This window comes from Barbatula barbatula, assembly GCF_947034865.1.
Source record: "Barbatula barbatula genome assembly, chromosome: 15".
Lineage (NCBI taxonomy): Eukaryota > Metazoa > Chordata > Actinopteri > Cypriniformes > Nemacheilidae > Barbatula > Barbatula barbatula.
This window is the reverse complement of record NC_136778.1, coordinates 1,628,271-1,646,381: the sequence shown is the minus strand read 5'-3', so window position 1 is coordinate 1,646,381 and position 18,111 is coordinate 1,628,271. Positions and strand designations below refer to the sequence as shown.

Genomic DNA, 18,111 nt, shown 5'->3' with positions numbered 1-18,111 from the left:
AAAACAATACATGCGAACCAGCAAATGTCAAAACCAGGATTAAAATAAACAAACTGTTAATGTTATTTTAATGCAATATGAAAACAGAGACATCAGAAGTTCAGCAAGATCTCAGTTTCTTCATCGAATCTCTAATGCCATTTGAGACGCTATTAAAAAAGTGAAGACCGTCTGCCGCCCGCTGGGCTTTGGCACCGCATATGCAGAATGACGCCCCAGAAGACCGGAGGACGATCATCCATATGTCAACAAATCACAACAATATAATTCACGACACAAGTCCAGAAGAGAGTCAATATAACAGCTGTGTTAACATCTAAGAATCATTCTGCTGAACATCTTCTGAGAAATCCCTGCATATGAATGACAGCGAGTGAAGTGATAGTGAAGCTGTAGAAAATGTGAATATTGCATCCAAATCTTATTATTAAATAGGAAAAGTGATTTTATTGTTACGCAGCACAAGAATTAAGCTCGTCGTATCCTTAAATTCCCAGGACTGTCTGCTAAAGTGCACACCAACAGCAAAATGAGTCACATGGTGTAATCACATGATTTTTGCTGTGAGATTGTGATATTATTACCCACAGTTCATTGTGAAAAGGAGATCCAATAAGTGATGACCGACTTTAAAAAGTAAATACACTTTAAAGTAAACATTACACAAGCGGTAAAATGATGTGTTTACATGTTAATAACATAATTTCATTTCCCAACTTATGTGAAATGCAACAACATTTTCTGTTTTCAAAATAGTTTAAATTCAAGTGACTTGAAAAGCCACTTTGATTTTATTTATATCTTAAAGCAGCGGTATTCAATTAAAGTTCCAAGAGCTCCAGCATGAAAACAGCAAATGTAATGTAACAAATAAAATGCAATATAACAATTACAATCATAAACAGAAAACAAATTTACTTAGTAAATCAGCCTTTTCATGCCATTTTCACATTTCATTTTCATGCCAGAACCACTTTGATCTTTCAATAATTTCCCAATTAAAATGTTGTTCATTACAAAGTGTGAACCTGCTTGTGAAAACCCAGCAAAATTCCTTCATAAAATCACCCTTAAGAATATTCTGTGAAAATATAACAATATCTTCAACGCTGAGAGCGTGTGATGTGATTCTCCATTGTGAAGACCCACCGCTCAAATGAGTCAACCAAAATGGTCAAAAGTTTTAAATGGTTTATTAGGCTATGTCTCGCGGTCCGGATGGATGAAGCAAAGGTCGTGTTAAGAGATCATGTAAATTATATTTAATGCAGTGTGTAATTTTGCCGTGTGTGAATATAAACAGTCTGCCAAGTTGTAAAGCCGAAGGTGGATGAATAACAAAGTTATTGGCTTGGAAAAAAGGGAGTCAACTCTGAATCTCGAACCTTCACACATTTATGTCACTACCCATAGTCTCTGCTTACGTGTGGCTAGGACTACACCTTCCATCTTCTATACCAAACACGGTAGCTTGAGAGCCTCATTCACGGTAGACCAATCACAAAAGACTAGACCATCTGACCAATCATATCGGAGTAGGCTGGCGGAAAGGAGGGGATTAGACGGATAATTTCGCCGAACAAATCATTTGGGAGCAAGGTAAGAAAAACTGCCTATTATAACGAAAAAAAAATAGTTTTCACACTTTTTATGTATGTAAACCTATTGTTAAACACTACATAAACCAAAGTAGGACCTTCTAAATCAAGGAAAATCTACTCTTTAATTGAATGTAGTTTTTAGTATTTTATTTAATGTGAGTCCGATGAAACCGTCAGAAGAAAAACGACTTCATCCCTCAGAACAAAGTGCACAAAAAATACCCAAAACACCATAGGACCATAGTCATTGGCTGCTTATGAAAATAACATTTTGGGCGCAAAAGCTGCAGAAATCCTCAATTTCTGCGAGGCTGATAGGACAAGAAAAAGAAAAATATACAGCTACAAAACATTAGCACATTTCATACAACTGAAAAAAAACGTTTCTGTTTGTGTTCGCACCGTCTCTGCGATGACTCTCAGGAGACTCTTGAGCTCAGCGTGATATTTTGCTCCTTAAACACAGCACTCACACGTGTCACGCTTCTATCCTGCACATTTCACTGGATTTTAAACATTCACGTCTCTGCTAATGAGGTGATAAATGTTTATGTTTTAAAAGACACCTGCACAAATGCAGATAAAGCATCCCTCTGAAAAGCTCACATGACCAGAGACGGCCTGCTGTTTCAACAACAGGAGCGATTCTTCTTCAAGATGTAATAATGACGTCTGAATTGGAGCTCGGTTTGGAGTTACAGAGGCTTTTGCGAAACTACACTACTTCAGAAGATTCTTGAAACATGCTCGCTCGTATGCTTCACCTAACACTTATTGATATTCAGAGAAAATAGATGGACCTCACTCATGGAGTAACAATGGGAGCGATGACATGCGGCATCTTGGGATTTGTGCCAGACAATTTAAAATGGAACACAAGTTAAACACGCTGAAGTGTTTATATGAACGACAGAAGAGTCGCCAGAGAGACGGCATTCTGAAATCCTGCTGATCCAAGGCATAAAAACTAAAATAACTTATTGAGAATATTTCACATGCACAAAGAAAAAAGCACCTGCAATTTTTATTTCAAACAGAGATGGCGATCACACAGCACATGCAAACCGAACTTACACTGGACGCTCAGCTCGACGACGGCCTCCCGTGGCTTCACGTTGAAGCCGTTGTATTGGCTGGTCTGGCAGCGGTACGATCCCGTCATCTCCCGTGACACGTTCACGATCCGCAGCACGCCGTCGTAGCTCTCCATCTGCATGCTGCCGTCCGGCATGGGCGCCTCCTTATCAGCCCGGGACCACAGGATGATAGGTTTGGGTTTCCCTGAAACAAGGCACTCCAACTCCACAGTGTCGCCCTCCCGCGTCACCAGCGGGGACTTCCCCCGCGGCACGCTCAGGTTCGGAGGAACTAAGAAAGAGAAAAACAGAGGAGGGACTGATATGGGGCTCTAGAAAGGCAGCAGACGGGGTCGCTGACGGTGGTCAACAGGGTCGTGTGCGAATCAGTTGTGTGCATTACAAAGGGACCTGGACGTCACGGTTGTTTTGCCTATATGATGATGCTTAAGTAAACACTGAATCATCTAAATCTAATTTCACTTCCATTTAATTCGACATTAACGAAACATTAATTTCACTTAAAATCTCATTAAAACGTATTTGTTCTGCTGTTGATTCTGCGGTAAACATGTTATAATATCGAAAGTTACAATGCGTAATTTCTTTTGAGCAAGAACATAACAATCGGTTTTCAAGACTGTCTACTTATATTACACCACTACACAACAAGCTAAAAATAAGCGTATACAGATTATTTACTGAATACAATTTAGAAGGAAATGTCAATTTGAGGTCATTTAATGTTACGGATTGCATCTCTAAATATAGCACAAACAAACGTCTCTCAATAAATGCTATTAATAAAAATCGTAAAGCCCCATTACAGAATGCAAAACAGCAGCTCTTCGGTTATACTCATATCAATAACATATAAATGAGAATACAGCAAATCAATCCAAAATAGAAACAGTTCAAGCCAAGCTCCAGTACTATATCCACCCAAATATTAAAAATAACGTTTTCAATCAAACCTCCAACAACGATAACCCAGAACCAGCCGTCACCCTTCCACACATATCACATTATAATAAGACTTTACTGTAGACTTTTATAGCTCGGCTTGACTTGCTCAATATCAGGGTGTGTAATAATAATAGATGTTATCTCATGGAATGATCAGAAACAGAAACAAGCGTTAATGAATAACTGTTAAGGTAATGCAGGAACCTGCAGAAAGCGACATCACATTAGACACCAGCTGTCTGTGTCATAAACAGCGTGCAAATTCATCTCAGGGCGACGATTCACCAAAGGTGCTGCTATTACTGGAATATATTTCAGCTCCATAACCTCAACGGTCGAACATGAACCTGTCAATGATGGAGTCAGATTCAACGGTATAACTCTTGTGTACATCTCTGAACAAGAATAAAAGCTTTAGCCCAAGTTCTGCCAGGAATACTCTAATGCTACGTCACTCATTACCTATAGTTCCAGCCAATCATCTCGGTGTATCCGTACTTACTCAATCTGTGCATTCGCAGGAAGTGATGCCAACATTCAGATTTGGTTGCATTACTTTATCTTTTTTAATCATGTAGCGCAAAGTACGGTCTAAGTTACAAACTACGAGCATTTACGTGCATGAGTGTTATTTTCATATTTAAATGCCCAAACATTTGTCACTTACTACGTGTTTGGGCATTATATATGAATTAACACTTTGTCTGTAAATGTACACAAACGGTGTACACATCCATTTGAGAGATATATGTGGGTGCGTGCGGAACGAACTGCTTCTCGTTGACCGGTCTCACTGCACAGAAGATGAGGAGAGACGCGATCCTGCGCTGGGTCAAAACCAGACCTTCTATGCGCCGGGGGGTCGGTACCCAACCCTAAAACCCTCTTTACATCATAAATAAAAAAATTGCGGAGCAGTGTGTGCCCGTCTGCTACGCCACCGCCCATATAACCAAAATGTAACCGCCCACATAACCAAACCACCTGTGCGAAGATTCGACTGTGAGATTGGTAGTCGAATCGGGCTCCTCCTATCAAAGCATCGAATCTTCGACTATTCGGGGTCACCCCTATTCACCTTAAAATGAAAAATTATCATAATTTGGTCATCATCATGTCATTCAAAACGTGTACATGACTTTTTCAAAAGAAGATATTTTGAGAAATGTCTCTGTGGTTTTTTGTCCATACAATGCAAGTCAAAGAGGTCACTGGATTGTAAATGAATTCAGCTGTCAGCTTGTGGAGATAAAAGAGATTTGCAGACTGCATTCCCCCTGAACTCAAGAGAAGAGTGTGTGAAAGGACAAACACACAGACGTGCCACAGTCCTGTGAGATGAGAGCAATGACATCGCATCACCATCGCCATGGAAACACCAGGCCATCAATGTCACTCTGTTCGCCTTGAGTGAGAACATTTCAGCCCAAAATCAAAGAAATTAAAACGAAAAGGTCATTTAATACATGAAATAAATATAAATAAATCAAAGATGAAACTATGCATGAATAACAGTTTACAAGCAAAAGATGAATTTTTAAACGTAAGGGTTGGATTTTGGGGTGAAATGTAAACGGCTTGTTCTTGACATGATGTCTATCTCTCTTGAATCATGGCAAATTTATAGCAGATAAACCACATGACGGGACAGATCCTGATACAGATTTTCTGGAATTCATTTACAATCAAGCGTTCTGAAGGCATAGAAATGAAAGGATAAAAGGATGTAAGTCGATTTTTTTATTTGAAACCTTCAAACAGTTTCCTTGTGCAACATTATTTGTTAGTAAAAAGCCAGTTTGAGCTCCAGACGGAATGGTTGGAAGCCTTATTCTGATCGAGCTTTATATAGGGCCTTAAAAGGATAGTTCAACCAAAAACTACTATTGTTTTGAAACACTCGTGACAGAAAAAAACAATCGACGTGAAAAAAACTCGCACAGGCTTGAACATGAATTCAATATAAATGAAATATTTTTACACCAGATAGTACTATATGCACTGTAGCTATAGGCTGTTTACAGTTGACAAGCTACACATATAGACAACTATAATAACCCTGAGAAGTCAACAACACAACCAACCAAAGACTTTTATTTAATTTTTTACTTACAGATGAATTTCTAACTTAGTATTTATGTCTTGTTTTCCAGTACAAATGTCTAAACATTCTTAAATCCAAATACAAGTAAACGTGTCTCAAGGTTAAAAATCGTGTGTTCTGACAGAAAATATCAAACGTATGTACATTTCTGCATAAAACAAAAAAAACGCCTTACCCCTTTACTTAGTACTTAAGTCTTGCAAATTTCTTACCTTTTTGTTTTAAACTTACTTTAAAGATTAATTTTCATGCTTTCAGAAAACAATATTTAAAATCTGAGGACACTTTCCTTTCAAGTAAATGTATGGTTTAACATTTTTCTGATATGTGACCTTGGATCACAAAACCAGTCTTAAGGCAATGTTCTCAATAGTTTGACTTTTTTGGACTCTCAGATACCAAAGACTTAAAAGGCTTTATCTCCGTCAGACATTGTCCTCAGATATAAAAATGTAAATTTACCCATAAGATGGGTTTTGTTGTTCAGGGTCACATATTTGTACTGCAAAACAAGACCAAAATACGAAATAAAAAAATGTAAGAATAAGGTAAGTGTACTGTATGTGTAAAACAACAAAAAAATATACTTGAATTAGTTACTTGCAGATTGTTTTGCTTGTTTCAAACATACGTAATCTTTCGTAAAACAAGTCTTAACATCTGTAGGCCACTGTCCCTGTCATGTATCACGATTTTTCAATATTTCTACTGGAAAACAAGATAAAAATGCTTAGGAAGAAACTCAGTTATGTGCCTCTGAACCTGCTAAAGTTTCTTTCTATTCCGGCAGATTTTCCAAAGATAAATGAAGTTCAGTTCAGCATACAGAGGTAGTTTGGATGAACTCAGATAAGTGCGTGAGCCACTGTGAAGGACGAAGCAACCGTAAGGGTGATGAAGAGCGTACCGGCGTGCTATCTCAAGCGCTCTCATTATCACGGAGCATTTAAATGTAACGACTAAATCAAAGATTAATTGCTTTTTAGCAGACAGAAGCGTCCAGCTCACATACAGCTTCATTAAATCCAGCCGGCACAATGAAGATTGATTTTGTTTTACTCTTGGAATAAGAACGAAGGATCCGTGGCATTCCACGCGCTCTCTAATCCGTGCGCTATCGGTGGAAAAAATGTCAGCAAATTCAAGAATAAATCATCATCTGCGCAATTTCAAACGAGGAACGCAATCTAATGAGCAAGTGATGAAGGAGACACGAGAGGTGTTTGTACGAAGATCTCTCTCCGCTTAAGTTTGTGCAGAGCTCATAATCGCCGCGGTGGACTCTGGTTTGGGTACGGCTGGACTCTGCTGTGTTCAAACAGGGAATGCTCTGGACTCAATCTCAGTCCAAACATTTCCACAGCATGAATTCTTGGCAAACGTGGCGCATATAATCTCCACTTAATGCTTTTATTAAGAGCTTTAATTGGTCCTTTAGAAGTGCGGCAGCCGGTCCAAAACAACTAATCCTGCGAGCGGCTCGCAGGTGCATTCTGAGCTCGGAGCGCGCTGCCGGCAGGACACCTGCTCTCCAACTCCAGAGAAAAGGAAAGAGATGTGTGAATCTCACTAAAACATGTGCAGGACATAATATAGCCCAGAGACTAACAGACTTTGCATTGAGAAACAAAGCCTTTTTATGACTATTGAAGGGAAATCTGTTAACATTTATTCATCCTCATGTCATTGCAAACCTGTGTGACTTTCTTTCTTCTGCTCAAAAGAAAATATTTCTAAGAACGTTGGAAACCAAACAACACTGAACCCCATTGACTTCCATTGAGTGAAACCATGTCTGAAAACATCTTCTTTTGTGCCCCACAGACATTTTAAATGACACGAGTGTGAACAAATGACAGAATTTGTTTTTCATTATTTATTTTCTGAAACCGACAATGTTAAAAACAACAGCAGGGTATTCTGGCATCTATAATACACACTGCTATAAAACCATCTAAAGCCGTACAAATCTAACAGACCTTCGTCTGAATCCAGTGGAAAACTCTTATCCATTACACCTGCTGTTCATCCCTTTTATATAAAAACAAAGTCTAGAAATTAGCTTAATTGTTAAAAGCACATACTTTACAGAATGTTGTTCAGATCGATCGGAGATGGGAAACTTAAGTAGATAATGAGACAGCAAGGGCTGCAGGTGTGACTGATGCTCGCAGGATTATCAGACCTCACCGCTGTATCTGTGCATGAAAGCAGATAACGCAGTCCAGAACGAAACTGCAGTGAAGAAACACCTAGCAAACAATCAAGATGATCTTCAGTTTCCTTGAGCTAAAACACCAGAGTAAACACGGTTTCAAATCGAGCTGAATGTTGCTGTCAAATCTGATCCTGACCTCATTGTTTCGGATCGCGTGTTGGCCTATTCAGGAAAAACGAAGCGATCCAATGTTTACAGAAACAAAATTCAATGCAACTATGCTGGTAAAATCGAGTTTCTTAAAATAATGACTAATATTCCTCCTGAAATCTGCACCAAGGTTTACAGACATTGACCTCTTCAGCTCATCACACTTGCTTTACTAGAGACAGAACGTAACCTTGAGCCAAACTCCCAAAACTTTCACACCAAAGGTTTAAAAACATCTGACGTAATTCAGCTCTTGTGTTCTGGAGACAACGCAGTGTGACTCTCATAAGTAAATCACCGGTCAGCAGCGGGTGGACGTCCCGGCGCGTGAAGACGGGCTGATGCATCGATCCGGTACGGTCCTGCTCGTCTGATGGTGGAATGGTAATGAAAAATAACACAAGACTGCAGGACGGAAGTGTATCGATGAGTCCTGTGACTCAGAACTGATTTGTCAGCGATAAACTACACACTTCATAGTGTACTACTCCTGTCGCCTGACATTCCCTGCACTCAATAGTCCACCAAGCCAAAATGTGTTGTCTGAATCTTCATTTGGCTCACATTTACTTTGCTTTAAGCTAAAGGCAATCAAGCAGTGAAATATCATCAACGCTAGTTTTCTGAAAAATCTGAAGCTAAACGATAACAGTGTATGAGAAAACCATTAACCTGTAAACCAATAACATGTTGACATGTCGAGTAAATTCTCATTGACTCATTTGTGTCTTATATATAACTTAACAAGCGATCGTATTTGATTTTAGCACTCTTATGGTTATCTTTTATAAGCTCAAAATAGTTATTGTTGTATTTCATAAATGTCAAATTTGCTACAGAAGACTATTATCTTTTGATTGATCAATGTATGTGCTTGTCGGAGCTTCAATATTTGTATACAATAAAAAATATGTTTCAACTGTTCAGCTGATGGAAATTATACACATCTGGAATGGTATGAGAGAACTTTCGGTAACACTTCAAATCATATATGTATAATGCATTATAAAAGTTGTTTTAATGTATTTTCTATGCCTTGTAATGCTCCCTATAATGCAAATGTAATTATAGTTAATACATTATAACACTTATCAATTCGTTGTTACACTTGCATTTTTAATTCGGTTATAATTCTTTACAACAACATCAAAAATATTACGACACCCTATAATACCCCTTTATAATGCATTATAAAAAAGGCTTCGAGTAAAGTGTTACCCTTTGGGTGAAATATTCCTTAAAGATTACAGCAATCACAGTAAATAACAAAAGATTCAAATTGAAAAGTGTTAAATTGAAAAGTCGTAATATTGTCTTCTCAAACAGATCTGTGAAAACGTCTGTTCATTTCTCCATGCATAAACCTGCTAACAATCTGCTCAATGCCATACGGATGACGTCATGTGTTGTCAACACACTACACTAGCACACGATGAACACACGCGTGTCCTAAACAGCACGTCATCTGTGAAATGTGTGTGAGACTCACCAGTGGTGGACGAGATGTTCACGTCGATGCTGATCTCTGGAATCCCTCCGCCCCGCAGCGACGCGACACAGGTGTAGGTGCCGAAGTCGGTGAACTTGAGGTCGATGATGTCCAGGTTGGTGGTTCCAGGGGAGATGTCGGGGTCGGTCTGGGTGATGACCATGCGTTCTGAACTTCGCAGGGCCCGACCGTTTTTCAGCCAGCTGAACACAAGCTCCTCGGGGGGCGTGGCCTCCACCTGGCAGGAGATCTTCACCTCGCGGCCGATCTGGATGTTGTCGTCGTTGTGATACGGGTCTGGAGTGATCCAGAAACGGCCCTTCTTCAACGCTGAAATGACAAAAGACGAAGGTCAAACGAATGTACTCTTCGAAATAAACTTCCGAGCCTTCACAGGACATTAAAGGTATAGTTCACTATTAAAATAAGATTTCATGATAATTCACTCACCCACAAATGATTTCTTCTGTCGAAAACAAATTGAGACTTTCCAGGGTTCTTATCCCTATAAAGGTCTAAATTTGTGTATTTATGTTAAAAAAGTATAAAAAAATTCTTGGAACATTACTAATCGTTAAACTAGACACCCCTATTTATTGGCTGGTGTTGTGTAGAGCCTTTTGAAGATGCGATGAAACTGAAATTTGGACCTTGACCAACAACCCCGTTTCCTTGCTTCATTTGGATAAGAACCGTGGAAAGTCTCAATTTGTTTGCGACAGAAGAAATAAACACACGGATGGCTTGCATAGCACGTGGGTGAGTGAACTCATGAAATGAAACTATTCCTTTAAATCAGAATAGTCAAACTTGTTCAAGAAATACAGTTTGATTGCAATGGTACAATTTTATATTTTTTAATCGAATGGAAAAAATGGACCATGAGTTTTTTATCATTTATTTTCCATATTTATACGATTTTGGTTTCTTATGTTACTACTAAAATGCAAAATACATTTTAATTGAATTGACAAAAAATAAAACATTATGACAGTAGTTACATCATGGAGCAACACCAAGGTGGTGGGTTGGATCCCTGGGGATTGCACATGCTCAGATACAAATGTACAGTATAATGCAATGTAATGCAAAGCGTCTGCCAAATGCATAAATGTAAAATGTAATTGTGAGACTTTAAATCACACGACGCTACATGATACGACACGTTTAAGTGTCACATGCTACTAACCGTAAACAAATAATTAGTTGTCAATTCACAACGTTGTGGCTGAAATGACAACGATAATCTTCTTTTGTTTCAGATATCATCTCCATTCATGTGACATGCAAACAGTTTCTGTATCGGATGAATGTCATCTCCGTCAGAGCCGTGGAAACTCTTTATCTTTCCTTGCGGCATTACAAGGAGGATGATGGGAAAAACAATCAACAAAAGCGCCTGTCTGACTCAAATACAGGAAATTGAACGAACTGGGAAAGAGATTCACGGATGAGGCAAGTGCCATCTGTTTTTTAAGATCCTGACACCTAGCGATGCATGTTTTCATCATGTCAACATAGTTTAACCTGCAGTCATACTGTAGGCTACGTAAGGAATAGTTGACGACGAGCCGTTCAATTATTCAAAAGTAAATGCACACCCCGGGTGGTAATGCGACAACCACGCAAAGCAAAGAGTCAATTATTCCGCTTATACCACTTTTGTCCTGTTATCGCCTTTAAAATGCTCTCGATGGTGGGACTACTTTCTTGCGCATCTATTTAAGAGAGCGAGCTAGCGACCTGCTGCGTGTTTGCAGTAATGTGACAGAAAAGCCAGTGATAATAAATTATTTATTCAGCGTATTGATTCTTAAAAGAAAATCGTGTTAATTGCAACGAAACTGCACATGTTTCCATTAACAGTAAAGTTTGACAATATAAACGTCATATCAAGAGCCCGTGTGAGGTGATGGGCTGTAGGCGACACAATAACCTTTCTGTTGTTAAAGCTTGGCGAAGTGATATGGAACTGTAATGTGGTCGGCGGACCTGGAACACCTTACTGAACGTTAATGCTTACCCATAGAACTTTGTCAACCAATCAGATTGAAGCATTCAACAGCCCCGTGGTTTAAGACATGATAAACCGCTGATGTTTCGCTGTACAAGCTTATCAGTGGCTGTCACTCCTTTATACAAGATACATGTGGAGCTGCATGTTTATCCATTACTTTTAAACAAGAAAACAAGTATCATGTGATGAAAGCGTCAAAACCATCAAGGCTATCCAGCTGAATTTAATTGCAAATACCATTACGAATCATCAGCGGTTTACCATAAACGACAGTGCTATTCATTTTTGTTTTGTGTATTGGATCTTTTCCCAGTAGGATTTACAGTAATAGCTGTAAATAGCTTTATTGGCCAGATAACATCCCACCACTAGAACATATCACATCACCAAGTGAGACCCACAGAGACCATTATATTTCCCATTATAACCATTAGATCCAGAAGAATCTCTCTGATGGTTTCTATGATTTCTTTCAGCAGGTATTTCGTGCTGATGATGGTCGTATCGTATATCAAAAATAACCGTTTATAGTCAATTCTGTTTGAATTGCTGCAGGAACTTACTGTCTTTACAGTTTTTAATAAAAAAACCACCATAATTCTACAGCTAATGAACTATAATAAAATATCCGAACGGGGAAAAAAATCATGTTTCTCTTGGGAGGTAAAACAAATGTAATTTGGAGCCGTGTAAAACAGCTGACTTCATGTTTTTAGCCTTAAATCTCTATGCATCGCATTTGCACTGTCATAAATAATCCAGCGCAAAGACACTAAAGTATGAAATAAAATCTTATTAAAAATAATATCTGCAACCGCATCAAACCTCCAGACCAGATATGGCGACTCAGTCCAGCACACCCGCTCACCCCCTTATGATAAAACCAGAAAACTACTTTCACAATAATGTGAAAATGCTAAATATGTGGATATTTTAAAGTTTGTGGTTTGAAATAGGGAAGATCTCAGTGGTTTAAGGATGGCGCTAGCAACGCCAAGGTCATGGGTTTGATCCCACAGATTGCACGTCCTCAGAAACAAATGTATATGATCATGCATTGTGTGTCGGTTTGGATAAAAGCATCTGCCAAATGCGTAAATGCAAAAGCTCACGGTTACAGAAATCTAAAGGAAAAACCGACACAAATCTTCACCCCTGCAGTGTCTTGCACATGAACGACGACGTCTGCTGCTGTTCATCTCCTGAACGACAAAGAGCCGCCAAATGCGACACACATCATCTAAACCTTGTTAAACGTCCATGAGAACACACGCCGAAACAGAACTTTTCCATTTACCTGCTCTGCCTGCATGTTCCCCCATCACCCCGTCCAGACCTCGTATATACATCCCATGAGCCCATGAGGAGGATTCTGACATGGTCAAATGAAAATACAGTCCAGAGCACAACGACACGAGCAGCTTAAGCAAAGAGATTGAAAATCCCCTGCAACGCAAGACTTGCAGAATCTGCAGTTAAAGTCCACTGCAAACACAGCGTCTGTCTTTAAAAGAGCCGGCACACAGCACCAGAGTCAACAACATACACAAACCCATACGCAATATTGATGCTGCCGACGCTTCTTCAAAATCCTCTGATCCCTTTAGTTGACTGAATCGTCTAAAAGTTACACTTTCACAAAGAACAAGTTATTATTAACAGCAATACGCCCCAAGAAGTAGTGGGTTACAGTGCATTTTCTAACAGCTAAGGGCCGTTATTATGATAAACTGAACTTGAACTTTGTTAAAAGTTCATAGCAATCATGTTCAACACACACACTCACACATGCAGATTTATTTATAGTCCAATTCGTTTATAATATTCACTCTTCTACTTCATATATAACATCCGGCTATTTTCAATGACAATTCTAAATTCAATACATTTTCTTTAGTTCCAGTAGTGAAAATTGATATAAATCATAATAATCTCAGTTAATTCATATTCATTTAATACATTTTAATGTATTGTGTCTGAAACGGTTACAGTTAGGTTTAAGCCTGGTTCTACACGGCAGGATTACAAACTGTTCTCGGCTCGGAACCGTGCTAATGAATGCGTGCATAGGCGTTATAGCTACGTCTCTTGTGCTACCAAGGCAGCATTTGACGCGTTTGTGTTCACATTCAAAAAATTCTGTTATCAGCCCTGCGGTGGAAAATAAAATCATTTACATTTCGGCTTGGATCGGCACGGCGTGTACCGATTAAGCAATGGCGCGATGTTGGAAAAGCACGCTTATGCTGGGTTCACACCAAACGCAAACAATCGCGTTCTGCGCTCTTTATTACTCGACAGAAAAGTTCGTTATTTCCGCTTGAGTGATGCGAAACGACAAATATTTTCAACCATCGCGAAAGACAAGATTGCCGTGCATTTGCGGCAATCGTGCCATCCTTCCGATTTGTGTCATTTGCACCGCCTGTCACAAGTTCGCGTCTATACTCGTCTTTGCATTAACTTTGTATGTAATTTACTTGCGCAAAACGCTAAGTTCGCATTCGGTGTGAACCCGGTGTTAGTTGCGGCCGGCGGTTACAAATCTGGTATTTAATAACGGCTTAGTACGCGGCTCAACCAATCAGGATCAAGGACCAAAACTTGTCGTTTTATAATAAATAACTAAAACTGAGCTTTGATAATGATGCCTGCCAAAGACACCGGTAATAACTCATACAAATGATCAACACACACACGTCTCCAGACTTCCATTGATTTTATATCAGGCTTATGATATATTCTAGCCCTAACCTTACCCCAACACCTAATAATCACACAAACCTTTTTTAACCATTTGTAAATATAATTCTGTACGCTTTAAAGACTGTTTCCCTCATGGGGACCTACACGGTCGAAATCTACTGCTATTACTATCTTTGTGGGGACATTAATGTCACACACACTCACTTACACATAAACACAAATTTACCGACACGTACAATCCCAAATTAACAGATAGACACGAACACACACTCACTTACAAATACTGTAGATACACTCACAGAGACTCACACACGTACAGAGGCATGCACAGGCAGTATCTATAGACAAAGATAAATTACTTCTTTTTTCCTTGATAACATTCTAGATGCATAATACAGATAAGACAAACTATCCATGAAATAAATTCATGACCGTACATTATTATTCTTGGTGAGATCCAGCATGTGTCAGGACAAATAACTGATATCAAATACTTGGAGTTAAATTTCTTTCTAACTGCATTAGAGCAGGACGTGCATTAACACAGAGGAACTTGACTAGATTAGATTAGATTAGATTCAACTTTATTGTCATTACACATATACAAGTACAGTGAAACGAAATGTAGTTTAGGTCTATCATGATTTACAGGCATTGTCTGAGGCCCGGTCAGTCTCTGAACATCTCTGAGCTCAAGAATACAAAGAAAACACAACTGAAATACAATCTATTATATATTTACTCTCAATGTTATGTGCTCTGGTCTTCAAAGCTCATTTGTCTATGACGAGGGCGTTTCTAACGTGACCTCACGGCTACACGTGTGTAATCCGCGTCACATGATTCACAAACAGATGGTGAAGCTCTTCCTAAACCGCATCTTGAGGGGTCAAGGAGACGAAAAACGCTAGACACGCTGTTGACATACGTGATCGTATTCACACACACACGCAACACGTCTTAAAGGAACAGTGCACCCAAAAATGTATTTCTAACTCCTCCTGGATTGCTGGTCAAACACATGTGATTAGGCATAAAACATGACAAATCAGACATTTACATGTTGACTTACAAGCTAACAACAAATCAAATAAAGCAGATGATGTGTTTCAGACAAAAGCTCGCCTATAAATAACATCAGCGCTCTCTTCTGAAGGGTGACTGATCTGATGTCAGTGACTGATGGCGTCTTTTACAGCGTATCTACACCACCAGCATCACGAACGGCTCATTCTGTGATTTATTTACACGAGATGAAATCTGACTGTTTCATCATCCAATTAAATCAAGACGACACAATCTCGACTGGTCAAGGGTTTGATTGTGAAGGACGCTGAAGGTCACATCGACAGGACTCTATCGAAACACCCGATTCCCACAGTCAATCCACGACTGAAAGATGTTCTTTTCCATTAGTTAATCATCAATTACCGCTGCCGAGCAAATGTTCTCAAATGCCTCTTTGAAATAAATCTCAATTTACTTCCTTCGGTCTGCATGTAGAAACAGAATAACTTTAAATAGCGTAAATGTAGATGTTTTTTCTATTTATCACAGCAAATAGAAGGTTCAAAAATCAGTGTTTGATAAATGCAGGGTTTCATCACTACAGACAAAACAACAGAAAAACAAAAAATAGCAATGAAATTTATCAACTGATACTTTGTACGAACCATTAATAATAATAAGAAACAGAAATATTATATAAATTAATGAGCCAAAGACTCAAAACATCAAGATTTCCGCACAACAAAATATTATTTCTTGCTTTCAGTAAAAATATCTAAAAATGCTTAAAACCAAGGCAATAATCTGTTATGCAAAATCGTGATGGGTATAGAAAACAATTCCCGGCCAGATAAAACATCTTCAATTGAAGCTGTGCGTGTCATTGCCGTGCTCGTTCAATAAGGTGTGATGGACAACTGAAAAATAGAAGCTCTCCAAAAAAACCTCCGGGAGCCATGCACAAACTCTCTGGACGCCGCTGAACAAACAAGAGTGTTGAAAATTGAACTGGATTTGGAGAAGAGACAGGATCCTTTAATCCACGGGAAGGATCATGATGGAGGGCGTTTGGTGTGCCAAGAGCATGCTGGGATACTGGAGGAACAGGCCAAACTGAAAGTCATCCCAGGCTACTGGGAAGCGTGCGGAGAAAAGCCGCCATCTGCTGAGGCGAGATCTGACCGAACGCAGGAGCGCATGCTGGCAGAGCGGAGCTACGAGGGCTTTTCAAGGACTAGTGTGACAAACACACATAAACACACATGCGTGCACTCATTAGGGGACAATCACACTGACTGTTTGCCATTCTCAGCTTACTTAGCGGGAGACGGGACATAAATCTACAGTTTACAAACTGACAGATGTTAACAGGTTAAACACGCATTAATGACTTGATTGTAATTTAGCATTTGGATGAATCTTATGAAACCGTTTCCAGTTCGTTTTATATCGTAAAATCATTAAAGACAAAATGAAAATGATATATTCTACACATGCAGGAAAGCTGACAAAGATGACTATTACGATTTTCACAGCGTGACATTACGTACATTTATTGAAGCACAATCATATTTGGTTTTGTTCAATTTAATATGCCTAATAAATCTCTTTATAAATGTATTGATATCAATAACATTTAGAATATAAAATACACATATTACACAGATGTCATTTGTCTGCTGTGGGTGGACAGGGCTTTTCAATGTTTGGGTAATACATGAAAGAAAAGAAAATTTGAAGCTTGTAATTTGCACATGGAAATTATGCATAAGTAATACATTAAATTATAAATAAATCTGCATGTGTAAGTGTGTGTATGTGTGTTGAACACGATAGCAATGAACTTTTAACAAAGTTCAAGTTAAGTTTATCATTGAAAAAGCTTATAAAATAGTACAGCAAATGTAAAGCTTTTACCATAAACGGCATCTCAATAAACGACATCTACCACTTTATCTTTATTGCTTTAAAAGAAATATATTATATATGTAACTAAATTAAAGAAGTGCCAGAAAATATAAAAAACGTATAGACTGTCACTATAATGTTTATAAAAAAATCTATTTAAACTAAATTAAAGTGCAGAAAATATTAATTATTAAAATGTATAAATATTGCCCCAATAATGTAAATGAGAAATAATATATATATATATATATATATAGTTCTCAGTGGTAAGAGCATTGCGTTAACAATGCAAGGTTGTGAGTTGGATCCCAGGGGATTGCAGATACCCATGTATAAATGTATAGGATAATGTAATGCAATGTGAGTCGCTTTGGAGAAAAGCGTCTGCCAAATGCATAAAATGTAAAAATGTTTAAAAAATATAAAAATATATCTACATGTAGCTAAATTAAAGTTATTAAGTAAAATATTGTCAGAATAATGTTGTACAAAAATATAGAAATGCATATGTAGCTAAATTGCAGAAGTGGTAAAAGCATAATAAAAATGTCGATATATTTTGTCAAATACATTTTCAAAAGATTCCTGACAAAGACATGAGATTTACCTATATGACATCAACATAAAGGTCTATTAATAAAACGACAACCATCTCATTCCTTTAACAGTCAAACAAAGCTATAAAACTTAACATCTGCATGCAAAAAAAGGATCTCAACAAGAATAATTTCCCATATTCCTGACAATCAATATACTAAATGCAACAATGCACAATTGTAATAGGCGCTACAGAAATAAAACTTAACTTGAAAATCAGTTTAAATCACTTTAGACAGGTAAACATGATTTAACCGACCGTGCAAATAAT

At 38.3% G+C, this 18,111-nt stretch overlaps 1 protein-coding gene across 1 annotated transcript in view; it reads right to left on the bottom strand.

The window, feature by feature from the left end:
- LOC306904548 (MAM domain-containing glycosylphosphatidylinositol anchor protein 2) overlaps nt 1-18,111 on the bottom strand; it is a gene marked incomplete at both ends in the record, with an annotated part of 90,156 nt that overhangs the window by 19,843 nt on the left and 52,202 nt on the right. Inside the window, 2 exons of the mRNA XM_079474536.1 lie at nt 2,676-2,969; nt 9,605-9,934. Coding sequence (XP_079330662.1) covers nt 2,676-2,969; nt 9,605-9,934 — 624 coding nt within the window. The remainder of the gene's footprint in view (nt 1-2,675; nt 2,970-9,604; nt 9,935-18,111) is intronic.